Source organism: Marmota marmota, unplaced genomic scaffold (genome assembly GCF_001458135.2).
Source record: "Marmota marmota marmota unplaced genomic scaffold, marMar, whole genome shotgun sequence".
NCBI classification, from domain to species: Eukaryota; Metazoa; Chordata; class Mammalia; order Rodentia; family Sciuridae; genus Marmota; species Marmota marmota.
The window spans coordinates 2509435-2526630 of NW_025999862.1; the positions used below are offsets into that span (position 1 = coordinate 2509435).

Genomic DNA, 17196 nt, shown 5'->3' on the forward strand with positions numbered 1-17196 from the left:
TGGGGTGTGACTGGGTCACCACATGCGTTCTCTGAGGCCCATGTGGCCACCATTTGCAAACAGGTAGCTCTCAAGGAGGGGCTGTCTGCTGAAGGATGGCACTTGGCCATGAGGTCTGGGTTGTCCACAAACACGTTCAGTACTTGGAGGTGGGAAGAGAAGGGGCATGTGCTCTGGGAACAAGGGTCTCTCTACTCTTTGGATCAAGAGTTAGAGTGAAGTGTTAAGAAGGGAACTGTGTATGTGCAGCGAAACAGTGTGGTGACTGATTAGTGATGTCTGACACGGGCAGGGCGGGGTGAGGTGGGAAGGGCACTTTTAAATTGCATAGCGGGCTCACCTAGAATCCACTCCTGCCGGGACCCCTCCCAAGGAAAGAGTGTGCATCACCTTTCAAGGAAGCCGCCTCATGCAGGTTTGGAAAGCTCTGGCCATTTAAATACTTATCTCACTGTGGAGCCCCAAACCACCTCCCAGGCATCACCACCCTCTGAGTGGTGCTTTGCCCAGGGCTGCGCAGCTCCATCAGGTCCCCTCCCTGTCTCCACCCCCAGATCTTGCCACAGCCCAGCCTGAGAGCTGGCTTCACTGTCTCCTTCCTCCAAAACAGAGGAAAAAAGCACACACACACACACACACACACACACCAGCACTTTTGGGGAGGTTAAAACAAATCACCAAGAGCAATGTTAATAAATACACGACACTGTGAAGACCTGACCTCCCAGGCCAGGGGCTCACACTCCCCAACCCAGGCCCAGCTGGCTCTCACAGGAATGTTCGGCGTGTGCCCAGCAGTCTATGGAGGGGACCCCCCAGGGCTTCTGTTCTCCAGGAGGTCCCAGGTCAGGGCCCAGTGCTCCCCTCCCACCAGCCGGGGAAGGCATGAACCCACAAGCACCTCTTCCCCTTGAAGGGTCTGAGAGAGACCCTCCAGCACCTTGGAGTGAGGACCCCCAGGAACAGCCTGAAAACCTGAGAGCCAAGGGGCCGAGGACTGGTACCTGCCCCTTGGAGGTGGCCAGGAGGCTGCTGACCTGACTGAGGCCCTATAGCACCAGGGGTCGATGTGTCCCCCACCCCAGCATGGGACAGAGCTGGCATCCTGGTCTTGTCACCCCCAGAGCCTGGCTGGGTGGACTCTCTCCGCCTGGGAGCCCCTTGGAGCACCAGGCCTCTGGCCGAGCTCCAGTCAGGTGGGAGAGACCCCTGACTCCAGAGGAGTGGGCTCTGACGGAGGGACACGGCCTAGGAAATCCCGTCTCCTCCATGTCCCAAGCCAGGCCCTCCAGACCCTGGAGTGAGGACTGAAGTCGCCATTCCTGGTCTCGCCAGGGATCAAGCACCAGTTTGGAGACTCCTGATGAGGACGTGGGGTCAGGGTGCCCTGAGCCCTCTTCTCTGGACATCTGGGTATGCAATTGCAAGGCCAATTTGTAACCTGGAGTCACCATAAATAGTAGAAGTGACATCCGCAGGGACACAGTGTGGCCACAAGTGCTGCTCTCCAGCTGGCAGAGGTGAGTGGCCTCTGCCTGGCCTCAGCCAGGGGAGCTGCGAGGGGAGCTAGACCTGAGACCAATGCACTTGTCGCCTGCCACCCTGCAGCAGGGAGCCTCCCCACCAGGCTCACCCTGGCCCCTTCCTCAGCCTGCCCTCGGAGGAGCCCCCCAACTTCCCTCGGCCCCACTCTGCCTTTCTGGGGCCTGCACGGGGGCCCCAGCAGCCCTAGGAAAGCAGAAGCCCTACAGCTCCCAGCATGGGCTTCAGTCCTGCCTGGGCCCAGGGCTGTGGGGAGGGACCGTTACCAACCCTCAGTCCTGGTGGGAGCAACCGCAGGAGGCCCTGAGAGGTCCCGTCTGGGCCCAGCTGGCTGAGGTATCCCACCCCCCAACGTGGGGGAAAGAGCCTCACGGCCCCAAACAAGAACCAAAAGGCAAATAACTTAAAAAAGGAAGCCTGCGCTTGCCCCTGTCCCTCAGGGTGTGTCCTCTGAGCTGGGAACACTGGGGCAGCACACAGAGTGTAAACATGACTGGCCGGAGGGGTGTGGCATGGCTCATGTCCCCGGGGAGGTGGCAGGAAGGCCAGTGCCTGGATGCCTTGGTTCCTCCCTGGACTGTCCTGGGCCCTCAGAGGCTGGCACAGGTGGCTGGGTCCAGCCCCAAGGTGGTCCCTGAGGAGTGGTAGGGGAGGTGCCCCCAAATGCTCTAGGGCTCAGAGTCTGGGAGGCTGAGGAGCCCCTGTCCCATGGTCCCGGGAGCTGGGTGGGTCGGCCTTGCTGATGGTCGTCCAACTCTCCTGGCCCCCTGGCGGGCTCCACAGCCTCCGGAGTGGCCTTGGGTTCTGGTAAGGAGGTCCCAGGAGGGGAGAACGGAGGAGGCGAGGCTGGGCTGGGGTCCGGGCTAGTGGCGGGGCCCGAGGCCTTCTTGGTGCAGGATTCGCAGCACAGGCGGTGGTAGCCAGGGATGGTGCAGTAGCGACCGAGCACTTCCAGGTGGCAGAAGATGGACCTGTCCCCCGCACAGGGCTCCACTGCATACACAGCACAAGGACCAAGGCCAGGGCGTGCCCGTCAGCAGGCGACCCTGCCACAGGGCCCCACCTCCCGCTCACCCACACCTGCCTGCCCTCCAGCCCCTACCCTGCCAGACTCACTACAGGGCTTTTCCTAGAGGGGCCACCACTGGTCCCCAGACAGGACAGAGCCCTCCTTTGTGGGCTGAAATGGTGGTCTCAATGTGCACCCCCTGCACACAGCATGGGCCTCCCCTGGCGCTGGGTGCCCAGGTAAACCATCAGGCCCACCAGGAACTCTGAGCCCCTGCAGTGCTTTAACAGAACCCTCCAGGGACTCTGATGGGGGACCCGAGAGTCGTGCTCAGCGCAATTCATCGCAGGCCGTCCAGCGGAATCGAGGGGAGCCTCACAGACAGCCGTGCCTGCGCTCTTCCCAGAAAACCTGGGCACAGAGGCGCTTCCAACCTGCAGCAGAGCGTGAGAGCCCCGTTCTGGATGGAAGTGGGACTCCCCACCCCCGACTCCCAGTCAACCCAGAGGACTCCGACCCCTCCAGGCGCTGCCAGGCTAATGTCCAGGGAGCTCACACCTGGAACAAGCAGATGGACATTCGGCCACATCCGGGACAGCTGGGTCATTAAGCTCTCTACCACTGACTCTGGAGTGAGGCAAATCAAGGCTCAAATCCAGGCTCTGCCACTTAACAGCGGTGAAACCTTGGGGAAAATCCCTTAAATTCCCCAAGCCTGGTTTCTCCACCTGTAAAATGGGGATCGAGCTGCCACGTCCCAGTGAATGACAACACTGCATTATAATAAACACCTGGCACCGAGGAGCGCTCCCTGTCCTAATTTGCTTTGCTTTAAATGCATCTCGAATGTTTCTGTGATTAATCCAGGTAGGTGTCTCTAGGTGGAATAGGAAGACAAGAGCAGAGAGGGCTACTAATTTCCGCCAGAGAACACCATGGGTGGTGGGTAGGCTACGGGAACAGATCACAGAAAACGGAAACCCAGTAGCCTCTAGATGGCGCCCAAGTTCCAGGACCTTCCTCTTTGCTTTTGGGAAGAGGAAGGAACCCCAGGAAATTGCCCAGCTTGAGCCTGAGCATAGGAGCAGAGAAACAGAGAAGTTCAGGGATTTCCCAAGGTCACACAGCTATCTGATCCTCTTACTAGGAGCTGAGGTCTGATGTTTCTGCCACTCACTTTGTCAGACCCTGGATCTTGAGAGAGAAAAAGAGAGAAAACCTAAGAAGGGAGCAAAAAACATAAATCCTGCCGTATAGTAGGTGCTCAGCAAATCTTTCTTCATGGAGGAACGAATGGAGAGATGGGAGGATGAACTGACAGGCTCCTGGACATGAAGCAGAAAGAAACTGCTATTCCTACTCTGTTGGCCAACAGCTGGGTGGGGGGCGTTCCTTCATTTAATTTTTTCAAGAGCCCTACAAAGGGGTGACCTATAGTTGCTCATCCAAAAATCTTGGATCCAGATGATTCGGAATTGGGACTTGGGCAAGGGGGGGGGGTAGTCAGAAAATTAGTCCTCTGTGTATTCATATTATAGAACATCCTCAATAGACTGATAGATATCCCCTTGTAACCAAATATAGCAAAGTTTCAATAGCAAAAGACTAAGTCACCTCATTAGGTCTGGTCTGATTTTGCAACAAAAGGAGTTTGCACAAAACTCAGGATAAAAACTTTTCTAAGTTTCTTTGTGTGTGTGTTGTACTGGGGATCCCCAGTGCTTTTTTGTACTTTATCTAGAGACAGGGTCTCACTGAATTGCTTAGGGCCTCACTAAGTTGCTGGGGCTGGCTTTGAATTCATGATCCTCCTGCCTCAGCCTCCCGAGCCCCTGGGATTGCAGGCGTGTGCCCAGCTTTTCCTAAGCATTTTGGAACCCCAGATAAGAGGTTATGGACCAGTACAGGACCATCCCACTTCCCAGCTGCAGACTTGGAGGCTCAAGAAGCTGAGGCCACACAGACAGATGTCAGGCTGGGTCTGCTTTGCTACTTGGCCCATGCTTGGATGCCTGGGCCCCCTGAAAGGTTTGGGGAGTGAGGGAGGAGTCCATTCAGTCACCTACCTGATGCTATCCTGTTCGTGGGAGGCGACGGCCCTGACTGTGGTACCCACTGCCCCTCTGGAGTCACAGGCTCCTTGGCCTTCACTGTGGAGTTCTGGAGGTTTCCTGGGAGCAAGGAGAAGCAGCTCTAGTACAGGTGAGCACCCCCTATCCAAAATGCTAGAGACCAGAAATAGTTCACAGTGTAGATGATTTCAGATTTCGCAATATTTTCATGCACATAATGAAATACATTGGTGAAGACACAAGTCTAAACACGAGGTTCACTTGTTCCTTGTACACATGGTGAGAGGGTAACTTTACACAATATTTTTCAGATAATTTGGGGAATGAAAGTTTGTGTATCACATTCCCCTTGAGGATGCTATGTTCTACATAGGAATTTTTTATTTGTATGTTTGTTTATTTTTGCAGCACTGAGGATTGAGCTCAGGGGTACTCCATCACTGAGCTACATCCACAGCTCCCCAGACCTTTTAACTTTTATTTGAGACAGGGTCTCACCGAGTTTCCCAGGCTGGCCTCAGACGTGGTTGTTTTGTTTGTTTGGTTGGTTTTTATCTTTATTTTGTTTATTTATTTTTATGTGGTGCTGAGGATTGAACCCAGGGCCTCGCACATGCTAGGTGAGCGCTCTACCGCTGAGCCACAACCCCAGCCCTGAACTTGGTTGTTTTTTGTTTGTTTGGTCCAGGGATTGAACCCATGGGCACCTAACCATGGAGCCACATCCTTAACCCCCTTTAAAAATATTTATTTATTTATTTATTTTGAGGCTGGATCTTGCTAAATTGCTTATAGCCTCACTAAGTTGCTGAGGCTGGCCCTGAATTTTTGATCCTCCTGCCTCAGCCTCCTCAGTGGCTAGGGTTATAGGTGTATACCACCGCGCCAGGCTGTGCATCTGAGTTTTGACCACGGCTTGCCCCATGAGGTCAGATATGGACTTTTCTCCTGTGGCATCATGCCAGCACTCAAAAAGTTTTGGATTTTAGAGCACTTTGGATTTCATATTTTTTGGATTAGGGATGCTTAGCCTATATCTGGGATTCCTAAGGGCCACAATCCAAGGCAGGTCTGGGTGCAAGGTCAAGGCCTTGCTGGGCCAGGCCTCCCCATCCCCGGCTCACCTCCACAGGCTGGCAGGCTGCAGACCTGGACAGTGTCTGGCTTGTCCCCCTCACACTGGCCAAGGCTGTTGGTGTTGGTCCTGCACACCACCTGCCGCTGCTGGATGCCCTCTCCGCAGGTGGCCGAGCACTGCCAGGAAAGGGCAGGGGCCAGGACAGCGCCAGGCAGGACAGGTGGAAGGAGAGATAGAGGGTGGACCAGTGAGCTCAGAATCCAGCTAAAGCCCAAGGACAGGAAGGTACAAAGGAGGGTGCCACGCCTTCACCTGACCAAAGGGACTTGCAAGGACTGCTTCTAAGGAGCCTCACCTGGCCACCACACCATTGTCAGATTGTCCTTAATCAGTGATGAAGACCAACTGAGCCGAGCTTGGGACTCCAAAGACCCTCCCACAATCTCCATGGTAAATTCTCAGCTCGGGAGGGGACTTCTGGGACCCCCTTCCAGCTACTACCACCTGTGTTAATTGAGCCTGGTCTATGCTCCTCCTGGTCGTCGTCGTCGTCATCCTCCTCCTCCTCCTCCTCCTCCTCCTCCTCCTCCTCCTCCTCCTTCTTCGTTTTTTAATATGTTTAGTTGTAGATGGACACAATACCTTTATTTTATTTATTTATTTTTATGTGGTGCTGAGGATCGAACCCAGTGCCTCACACGGGCCAGGAAAGCGCTCCACCCCTGAGCCCCAGCCCCAGCCCTGTGCCTGGGTTCTTAAATATTTTGTGTATCCCCCTAGCAAGCTCCCCTGCAGCCCACCCCATGGAGTGACCTAGGCAGGATGATTTACTCGATGGCACCTTGTTAAGGACACATAGGAGCCTTAACTAGCAGCCTCATTAGTTCAGTTCCCAACTCTGTCAATCAAGAGACCTAAAGGACAGGATCTCTCTGGCCCCTTCTAGCTCTGACATGCCATGATATTGTGACTCAGTTTACCCCACTTGTAGAGGTCTGCCCAATGTCTCCTTCCCTGTCAGGGACAGGCATGAGTGCCAGGAGCAGAGGTAACAGGTATCAGGGGCTCGGGCTGTCACACACACCACCTCCGGGTCAGACATACTTCCTACTCTGATAAATGGGTCACGGGGTGGGGGGGTAGGATTCTGGGGTGGAGAGGCAGGCCCCCAGGGAACAAGGCTGCCCAATCAGGTCACATTTTAGGCACTGACCACATCCTCCTAGAGCAGGACACGGGAGAGCTTGCAGAGCTTACTTCTCATCCTGGAGCATGTGACGACTGGGTGAGACACAAGGGTCCCCAGGCCACAGACAACCACGGGACGACCATGGCTCCTCCCCCCAGGATGAATAATGACCAAGAGCAGCCTCCAGACCTGAGTGTTTACCAGGCTCACCATCCATTTTCTCTCTGAGGCCTTGGAGGACTAGCAATCTTTATTTTATATCAAAATGAATGAAGCTATATGTTATGGAGATAAATATAAAATCTACACAAGTAGGGATTTTTGTCTTTTATTTACTTTTGCTTTTTTATTTGTATTGGTACTGGGGCTGGCACTCAGAGGCCCTTACATGCTGGGCAAGTACTCTTCCACTGAGCTGCACCTGAGCCCTGGGTAGGGGGGCTGGACTCTCTTTTTCTTTAGGTACTGGGGATTGAAACTAGGGGGCTTAACCACTGTGCTATATTCTCAGCCCTTTTTATATTTTACTTAGAGACAGGGTCTTGCTGAATTGCTTAGGGTTTTGCTAAGTTACTGAGGCTGCCTCTGAACTCGTCATCCTCCTGCCTCAGCCTCCTGAGCCTCTGGGATTACAGGTGTGCACCACCACGCCTGGTGGGATTAGACTCTTTAAGAAGACCCGGTTAATACTCTTTCACGTAGGCCCTCCCTGACCACCCTCTGTCCTTGTCTTGGGTCACATTCCCTGTCACCCTGCACAGCTCCACCTGGATCTGTACTCTCGACCTTTGTCTACTCTGTCCCCCATCTGGACGGTGAGCTCCAGGAGGGCGAGGATCTTGCCTGGTGCTCTGTTCCCGGCATTCCTGTACAATGCCAGCATGCAGTTGGCGCTCAGCATGTAAGAATGTGCATTCATCTGCTCATCTGGGACTTGGGGACACGGACCCGGGCCTCCTGATGCTGTGTGAGCCTTAAAGGAAAGGGACACGCCCCACACAGAGCCGCGTGCCTGTGTTCGGGAGCCGTTCCATTTTGTTTTGAGAAAAACAGCATTAGATGCGAGGAGAGGTGTGGACGGAAGCTCTCTGCCTCCTGGGAGCCCCAGGAAGGCCCTTGAGCCTCTCCACTCAGGCTCCTCCCTTCCCAACCACAGCCAGCCTCCTGAGGCCAACTCACCTGGGACCAGGCTCCTGTCCGCCACTGGGCTGGGCAGGGCACGCGAAGGCAGGGCCTCCGGGCCTCAGGACGGTCACCAGGGCACACCTTGGCTGGCAGGGCTTTGCGAGTGCCATTGGAGAGGGGCAGCAAGCAGTGCACCTCCCGGGTCTGCACCCCCAGCTTCCCACAGCTCCGGCTGCAGGCACTCCACTCGTCGGTCACCCACCTGAGAGGGGGCAAGAGGCGGAGGGAAGGGGACCAAGAGAATGCTTCCCTCCAGGTGTCACCTCCACCCCAAGAAGGCCACACGGAAGGGGTGCAGGGTGGGTTTGAGCTTCAGAACGCTTGGGGCCAAGATGACCCTCCACCTGCTCTGCAGCTGCCTGGCTGGGTGACCTCAGGGAGGCCACTATTCTCCACCGCTCTGTCTCCTCATTGGCAAAACCAGAAAGAGGTATGTTTAAATTCTGCATCCCGCATGTCCTGGGGTCAGCTGTTAAGGCCACTAAGCCTCAGTGGCACCCCATCTTTACATCAGGATATTTCAACATCCCATAAATATTCGAGGCACCGTTCTGGGTCCTGAGACAGAGTCGTGCTCAAAACAGACCAAAGACATACTTCCACACAAGAGCAAGTGTGTAGTACGGTCATCACCACCCTCAGGGGGACAGCACCCGCAACTCCACGGGTGGTCTGCACATCTCTGAGCAGCAAAGCAACTTCCACCAGCATCTCAAGTGGCCATGGCCATCATCGGAGGAGACCGCTGGGTGGGGGTGTGGGAGGGGCAGCCCCGACACCTTCGCCCCTGAGTTTCCTGAGGTTTCTTTTAGTCAACTAGAGCTCTTTGAAGCACATATTCAAACTCAACCCCTTTCTTTAAAAAAAAAAAAAAGAACTCAAGATTTGGGGGTAGGGGACAGCCCACCCAGGACCCCAGGCCGGTTCACCCAGCGTGCAGGCCCTGTGAGCACCACATTTGTGGGACAGTGGTCTGAGTGACAGTGTAAAGGGACAAGTGGAAGCACACTCTAGTGCCAGCCACCCAGCTCCTGCCCTGGCCCCGGATGGCATGTCCAGCCCAAGGTACAGGAGTGGCTCTAGTGTGGAGCCTCGGCCAGCACTCCTGCCCTGCCCCAGTCGCCCCGGGGGGCAGAGAGGAGAACGATGGACAAGGCCCTCTGTACCTCCCTATGGGCAGCTGCCCTTGGCCCTGTGTGGAGGCACAAGGGACGCCAGGTGGAGCTGAGGAGGTCCTGAGGCTTGATCCGAGGTCTGAGCCTGAGTCCTCCAAAAACCACTGCACTAACCTCTCCCTGAAGGTCCCTCCGAATAGCCCCAAGGACGTGACCTTGTGCTCAGAAGAGCCTGTGCCCTCAGGCTAGGGAATCTTAATCAGGCTAGGCCATGTTGGGGCTGGCAGGCCAGGTCCCTAGACTCCTGATGACCAGACTGAGGAGATGGTGGACACCAACGTAACCAGAGCCAGGGGTCTGGAGGCACTGAAAACTTGTCACTGAGGGGAAGTCAGTGATTCTGAAAGCCCAGAGTGCATGGCCAGGCACAGAGGGGCAGAACCTGCTGCACAGGCTGTTCTCTCCCTGGGAGACCTGGCCATAGGCTGTCCCCAGGAGGCAGTGCAAGGCCAGGCTCCCAGAGTCCCTGAGCACTCACACAGGCTGAGAGCACGGGTGCTGGTTGCAGCGCCTGCGGATGGGCTTGGGTCGCTTCCTGTGGTCACACAGGTGTCTCTGCACCATGTGGTGATCGCGTCTTCGCCGGCATCCATATTTGGTGAACTGGATGCCTGTGGAGGGCAGGCTGCTGTGAGTCTGCTCCAGGCTCCCACTGGCCTGTCCAAGTCCTCAGGAGGGAACCTTCTGGAGATGCTGGAGACTCCTCCTACCTCCCTCTGGGCCCCACAGCCCCTCCGGCCTGAGCAGCTTTCTGCAGAATACCCTCCTTGATGGGTCTCCCACACTCCCAAGAAGGGCTGCTGGGGAAGTGGCTTTGGATGCCACCTGTCCCGCTGAGGAGAAGCTCTTGCAGGCAGGGTCCCCGGCCTGAAGACTGTTCCAGCAGCCCATGGTCCCCGCCCCAAAGCCCTACCCAGAATGTTTCCATACACTGGAGATCTTTAAGGAGAAACTGAGGCATGAGGAGGGACGGTCAATGTCCACTGGAAACATCACCCCCACGCTCTGCCTCCCCACTCCTCCCCACCGAGGCCGGGCTGCTCCCACAAGGAGCTGGAGGGTCAGGGGGTTGGTACCTCCTCCGCAGGCCTTGGTGCAGGGTGCCCAGCTCTTGAGCGCCCACTCATAGGTGTCCGTCTCCTCTAGAAGCACATTGTTGCTCCCGATGAGTGGCAGCAGGTCCTCGTGGATGACATACTTGTAGGCCAGGCTGCCATGGGGGCCACCCTCAGTGGGGGGCAGTACCTAAAGGGAGACGAGAAGGAGGAGGTGGCACAGAACCAGAGAGAGAGGCAGGGCTGATAGAGGGGGTGAAGGGGCCAAAGAGAAGGACAGGGTCAGGATTGGGAGGGGTCGGCTCTGGGACTGGCAGGCGGGCAGGATTCACACCAGCAGCCAAGTGACAAACTTCTGCCCCCAAATTAAGCACCTACAGTGTGTCTTGGCCCTAGAGCAGCCCATGCTAGGCTCTGCGTGCTTTTCCTTCCCTGGGTTCTAGAGGGCAGGACCTGCTCCCTGACTGACCCCAGAAGATGGCCAGCCGATGCCAAATCCTTATCAAATAATGGATTGCAAATGCTTTCTCCCATTTCATGGCCGGTCTTTTCCTTTCTTGACAGGACTCTTTGATGCACATAGTGTTTAATTTTTTGGAGGGGGTAGGTACTGGGGATTGAACTCAAGGCACTCGACCACTGAGCCACATTCCCAGTCCTATTTTGTATTTTATTTAGAGACAGGGTCTCGCCGAGTTGCTTAGGGCCTCGCCATTGCTGAGGCTGGCTTTGAACTCTCAGTCCTCCTGTCTCAGCCTCCCTAGCCACAGGGATTACAGGCATGCACCACTGCGCCCAGCTATAAGCTATAAGTGTTTAATTTTGATGAAGTCTAATTCATCTAGGTCTTCTTTTGTGGTTTATGCTTTTGACATCGAGGAGGACCCAAGGTCATGGAGATTTACCCCTCTGCTTTCTTCTAAGAGCTGTCTGGTTTCGGCCTCACATTTCAGTCTTTGATCTATTTGGATCTATTTTGAGCTAATAGCTGCCCGAGGGGTGAGGTGGAGGTACAACTCTGTTCTTCAGCATGTGAATGTCCAGTGGTCTCACCACCATTTATTGAAGAGACTATTTTTTTTTCTCCTTGAACGGCCTTTGTGCCCTTGAAAACCAGCTGGCCATAGATCAATGGCTGGTCCATAAAAACAAATTGAATAGAAAAGTACTGTGTTGGGTGGAATCACCATGCCGACACTGACACCGGCCGAGCCTGCCCTCCAGGCTTCCCTGACAGGAAGGGGCCGCACAGGAAGAAGCCTACCCAGGGTCTCCCCGCCACCCAAGGTTTCTCCCCAAAACCCAAGGGCACGTGGTCACAGGTCTTATGGGCCAATCTGCTGGCCTAACAATGCCTGGTCCACAAGCCCTGGCCCAGGTCTAGGAAGGATGTGTGGGCAGAGATGGGCCCCATCCAGGACAATGGCCATGTCCCCCTTTTTTTTAATATTTATTTTTTAGTTTTTTTTTTTAGGTGGACACAATATCTTTATTTTACATTTATGTGGCCCTGAGGATGGAACCCAGTGCCTCATGCATGTTAGGTGAGCGCTCTACCACTGAGCCACAAATCCCAGCCCCCATGTCCCCTTTTTAGGAGGCCAACACTGCCAGATAGCACCCCCTGGTCAGCTGCCTTCAAGTCCTGAGAAAGCGATGTCAGGACTCACGAACTGACCATGCCATGACGCACGCTGACTCTCAATGAAGCCAGGTGACCTGGGAGCCAGCCCTGGCCTCACCACACGCCTCTGACCAGAACCCTTTCCAATATTGCTAGAAAAAACAGACTTCCTGCGTGTGACCTCCTGGGGTGTGACATTGAGGGGACAACCATTTCCTTTTCCCTCCTCACTTGTCATCCTGCCAGCTTGTGTGTGAGTGTGTTCACGTACGTGCTCTCCCACTCCACTACACCCTCAGCTCTATTTATCTTTTATTTTGAGAGTTAGAGGTGGAGGCTGGCCTTTAACTTAGGATCCTCCTGCCTCAGCCTCCTGAGAAGCCGGGATTACAGGGATACCCCACTGGGCCCCACTCACCCTGACAGCTTTTAAGCACAAATGACGACCTGTCTCCAGAGGGTGCCATGGCCTCCTGCAGACACAGGAGTGGGCGCTTTCCTCTGGACTGGTGGAGTGGAGACGGTGAGGGGGTACAAGGAGTGGGCAGGGGCCACCTCAGGGAGCGGGGCTCACCAGGACAGCGATGGCTTCGGGCAGAGGCCCACTGGTCTTGAGGCTGTCTTTGGCGTCCTCCACCGTGTGCTCCCACTCCAGGCCCAGCGCGGTGAAGGTCCGACCTGTGGCCTCCTTGCCCTTGGGGTTGAGGATGAAGCTGCCCGTGACCTGGTTCTTCACCACTGGCCGGGGGAGAGGGTCACACAGATTTCTATCCCCTGCTACGGGGGCCAGTGCATATGCCAGTCAAGGCCTTCCCATGGGGCCCTCAGGGCTCCTGTCCAGCTGCCCCGCCTCCCACCTGAGCCCTCTGTACACAGGTCAACCCAGTGTCCCCCTGCACGCGCTGTCCCTGCCTCTGGACCCTGCTGCACCACGGCTCCCCTTCGCTGCCTTCCCTGCATCCTGACTCACCTCTACCCACCACTAAGGCCCAGCATAACCCCCTCCTCAGATAGCCCGGCTCAGGGACGCTGCCCTCTCTGAAGCTTCTGTAGCAGAGCAGAGGCTGAGCCCAGGTTCTGGAGTCAGACTGACCAGGGGGAAGTTATGCTGCACGCCCGAATGCTGCCTCCGTCTCTCCACCTGTAAGATGGGACAGGTGATCGTCCCCAGTCCACAGGGCTGCTATGCCAGGCGGATACTAGCATACCCTACCCCCTGTGGGGCTGCTGGGCAGGGAAGGAGTTCACATGCGCAGGAGCCCTGGCAGAGGAGGGATGTGCCCAGGCACTGGGGGCTTCACAGGCTATTGGTTATCACAGACGCCTCGCCCTTCCCAGCAGACTGACGGCACAGCGCCAGCTCCCGCCCAGCACAGGGCCACAGGGAGCAGGAGGTTTGAGAATATTCATGAATTTCTATCCCTATATGTCCCAGTCAGTGAGGAACTGACAACTTGTTACTAAAGAGGCTGAGTGGCAGGTGGGCGGAGTCGTGCCCAAGCAGAGGCCCGGCCAAGGCCGTGGGTGTTCCCTTGGCCACCCTAGAAGCAACCAAGGTAGAGGAAGGGTGGAAACATGGGACCCCAGCCCCTTAGCCAAAGAGTGAGAGGGGAAGCAAAGGATTGGCACCCTGGGGTGTCCGGAGGGAGGCCCTTCAGAGCCCCACCATCTAGATTAAAATGAGGGTAATCAAGCCAGGCACGGTGGCACATGCCCCAGTGGCTCCCGAGGCTGAGGCAGGAGGATCGTGAGTTCAAAGCCAGCCTCAGCAAGCAACTCAGTGAGACCCTGTCTCTAAATAAAATACAAAATAGGGCTAGGGTGTGGATCAGAGTTAAGCACCCCTGGGTTCAATCCCAATAACACACACAAAAAAAAGTGAATAGTTGCAACCTAAGAGCTAACCACGAGCCGGTCATTCTGTTAGCTCTTGAGTGACCCCTTGCTGACATCCTAAGGGCCAGGCTACTACAATAAAGACAGGGGGTCTGAGGCTCCCTGCGGGCGGGGGTCTGCCCTGGCTGGAGGGGAGGCAGCAACCATAGGGAAGGGGGAGGGGAGCAGAGTCTCCCTTTCCTGGGAGCTGCCCCTCACCTCCTTCCCTCCAGGGCCTCTTCCATAGCTGCCCAGTCCCTCCACCCTCAGACTGCCTACCCTAGTGCTAGGCAGCACCTTGGGCCAGGTTTCTGCAGCTCATGGCCACCGTCACAAACACTTGGCTGTATGTCCCTCATTCCAGGGGTGAGGTTGGGCCAGCGTGACTCTACACCCAGACTCAGCTGTGCCCTGAGCCTCTTGTCACCACAGGCCACTACCTAACTTTTCTGAGCCTATTTCCTCAACTGCAAAAATGGGGTCACAGTTTCCTTCATAGATTGTCATGAGGCTCACATAAGATAATGGAAGAAAGAGGGTTCAAGTTTGGACAGAGCCCTGGCCTTTACTGCAGTGGCTGCTACCAGAAGTCCTGGGCTTCTGCAGAGAGCACAGACCCTGCAGGCAATGTGCACACACACGCACACACACACACAAACACACACACACACGCACACATGCATCTACTCTCAATTGTGTACCTACCGAGGGCCACCATGGACCTACACACATAAATGCATGACACAAATAGATCTCAGCCCTAAGGTTGCCCTGCTCCCTCTCCCTCCAGGATCCCAGAATGTTCTCACCTTCGCCTGGTCCCATGAGAACAGCTCAGCCACATGGACTGTTCCCCACCTGTGGGGATCAAGGACCTAGACTTCTGGAGGGTAGAGGGGCTGACTGCTAATGCAGTCTCATCTGCAGGGAGGCAGGAGAGGCGTCTGGGGAAAATGTGCCTCCCCCCTGCCCCCGACCCAACACCATCCCCACATCCTGAAGATCTCTGAAGTGTCCCCAGGCTCATGCTACAGCACAGACCCAGATTGGCCCTGTCCCCACCCCCCAGGCTAACTAGAGCACACAGAGGGCCTGAGCGTCCATTCGTGCCTACGGCCTGTGTGAACTGCATCCTTCCTGGGGCCTCCCAGAGCAGGTAAGGCAGACATCTTCTCCAGGGGATACGAGTTCTCCAGGAAGCTTCTTAAAATTTTTATAGCATTATATTAACAATAATCTAAAAATCTGGTTGTTGGCATTTTCATGATATTTGTGCTCACCAAGAAATGTCACGTTTCGTGTTAGTGTTTATGATGGAGAAGGTGCCAAGCAGTGCGACCTGGGGGCATAATAGGACAGAGGAGCCTCTGTGACAAACCAAGGTGACATTGCAGTGCTTGGGCCCTCTGTGAGGGCTCTGAACGCAGGCGTGTGTTCAGAGGATAGCCCACCTGCTACCTGCTGCTGGTGGCCCCCAGGCCCTGCTCAAACCGTGGAGCACCACGTCTGCATCTCAGGTAGAGTTCACAGTGGCACAGTCCACCCTGGGAAGTGTGCAATTCAGTGATGCTTTAGAACATTCACCACATCACTGTGTGTCAGGGTTTAGGTGTGGTGACCCCCGAGCGCTCACACGTGAGACAACAAGAAGGTTTGGAGGAGAAATGACTGGGTTACAGCTTTAACCTCATCAGTCAATCCCTGCAGTGGCAGGGAGTGGCTGCAGGAGATGGGAACTGGGGCGTGGCTTTGGGGTATATACTTGTATCTGGCAAGTGGAGTCTCTCTCTGCTCTCTGATCATGATGTGAGCTGCTTCCCTCTGCCACACTCTTCTACCATGATGGTCAGCCTCCCCTTGAACCCCAAAGAGCTGGCGGAGCCAGGCTTCAGACTAAGAACTCTGAAACCGAGAGCCCTCAAATAAACTTTTCCTCCTCTCCAGTTGTGCTGGTCAGATCCTTTAGTCACAGCCATTGCAATTCCAGAACATTTTCATCACCCCCCAAAAGAAACTCAATACCCATTAGTTATTACCCATTTCCTCCCCGCGGGCCCTGGCCACCACAAATCTATTTTACATGGATGTGGATACGCTTATTTATTATTTTACTTTTGGTTCATGTGTCGTTGGGGATGGAACCCAGGGCCTTGCACACGCTAAGCACATACTTTACTACTGAGCTACACGCCCCCACCCCAAGGCCTGCATGCACTTATTTTTCTGACTGCCAATTTGGTTTCATCAAAACTAAAACAAAATAAATCAACAAAAATATCTCTTACATTATGTTAATATTCTTAGTTTGAATTATTTTAACTAATTTGAATCTTTTGATTTCTTTCAGGGTTCTAATTTTTAATCTGTCCTGGCTTCATAGCCCTGTGACCGTGACAAGCGTGGAGGGTAGACACCTCACATAGTGACTGTGTTTAAGTATCTTTATAACAGGAGTAACTTAAGGGTCCCCAGGGTGGAAGGCAGAAATGCTACAAGTTCCCCCTATTCCTACAGGCAAGGCCCCCCAGTACTGTGACTTGACCATTTCTCCCAGGCACAATCTGATTTTCTTCCCTTTGATCCTGAGCTTGGCTGTGTGACTTGGACCAAAGGGACATTGGAAAATTAGGGACTTAATAAGTACTTGCACCTTGAGGTTTGCCTTCTCTTGCTACTGCTGAGGACCACATGACAGACACGCTGTGAATAATCCCAGTTAGCTGTTGTCACATATGGCCCTGTCACCCTTATGACCCCAGCTGAGAACCAGCACCAACCTCACACGTCCTAGACCAACTAGTCCCCAACTGACCTACCAGCTGACAGGATTTGCAAAGGTCCATCTAAGCAGCAGCAGAACCACCCAGCTGAGCCCAGCCCTGAGACTGACTCATAGAACTGTGAGCTCAGAAATGACTATTGTTTGGAGCTACTGTTTTGAGGGCTGTCTGTTATGCAGCAAAAGCTGACGGATACACTCTGTGAAAATGGTTTTCCTTTAAAAGCCATCCACATGGACAAGAAGTTGTAACAGTGGTTTCCCCTGAGGGAAAAACAATCCCTGTGTGACAGGGGTGCAAGGGGGACTCTTAACTAGGTTTCCTTGTAGACCTTCTGAAATTTGAACCATGGGACAAGTCACCCACTCAGCATATGTTTAGAAATAAAATAAAAGGGATTCTCTGTCCATCATTCAAGTCTGTGGACGTCCACCTGTCCTCTGTTCTCCCAGAATTCCTGGACCTGCGGGCAGGGCCTGGGGCCTGCCACCTCTCCCAGTACCCAGCACTCACCAATGCGGTGGGGGGCCTTCTCCAGCGCCTCGATCTGGATGTGCCTGGCACCTGCCGGGATCTGCACCAGTCTGACAGCTGCTCCTGCACAGAAGGTTC

General features: G+C 54.8%; 2 protein-coding genes across 2 annotated transcripts in view; both read right to left on the reverse strand.

The window, feature by feature from the left end:
* Window positions 1-653: 653 nt before the first annotated feature.
* On the reverse strand, window positions 654-6975 carry LOC125618315 (A disintegrin and metalloproteinase with thrombospondin motifs 14-like). Its single transcript, XM_048808855.1, has 4 exons — window positions 6959-6975; window positions 5748-6007; window positions 4618-4722; window positions 654-2535 (listed from the first exon to the last, which is right to left on the reverse strand). The coding sequence occupies exons 1-4, from the start codon at window positions 6973-6975 to the stop codon at window positions 2060-2062; spliced, it is 858 nt and encodes a 285-aa protein (XP_048664812.1). The 3' UTR covers window positions 654-2059.
* Window positions 6353-17196, reverse strand: part of LOC107154753 (A disintegrin and metalloproteinase with thrombospondin motifs 14) — a 73230-nt gene continuing 62386 nt past the window's right edge. The window contains exons 14-18 of the mRNA XM_048809431.1: window positions 17098-17181; window positions 12504-12667; window positions 10327-10495; window positions 9729-9861; window positions 6353-8277 (exon numbers count right to left, since the gene is read on the reverse strand). Of these exons, the coding sequence (XP_048665388.1) occupies window positions 7806-8277; window positions 9729-9861; window positions 10327-10495; window positions 12504-12667; window positions 17098-17181 (1022 nt within the window). The 3' untranslated portion in view covers window positions 6353-7805. The remainder of the gene's footprint in view (window positions 8278-9728; window positions 9862-10326; window positions 10496-12503; window positions 12668-17097; window positions 17182-17196) is intronic.

Bases quoted from the DNA above. Each gene is read 5' to 3' on its own strand.
- LOC125618315 (XM_048808855.1), bottom strand. The intron at 4,723-5,747 runs GTGAGCCGGGGA...CCTTGCTCCCAG, and splicing joins CAGCCTGCCAGCCTGTGGAG to GAAACCTCCAGAACTCCACA. The intron at 2,536-4,617 runs GTAGGTGACTGA...CTGTGTATGCAG, and splicing joins CACGAACAGGATAGCATCAG to TGGAGCCCTGTGCGGGGGAC.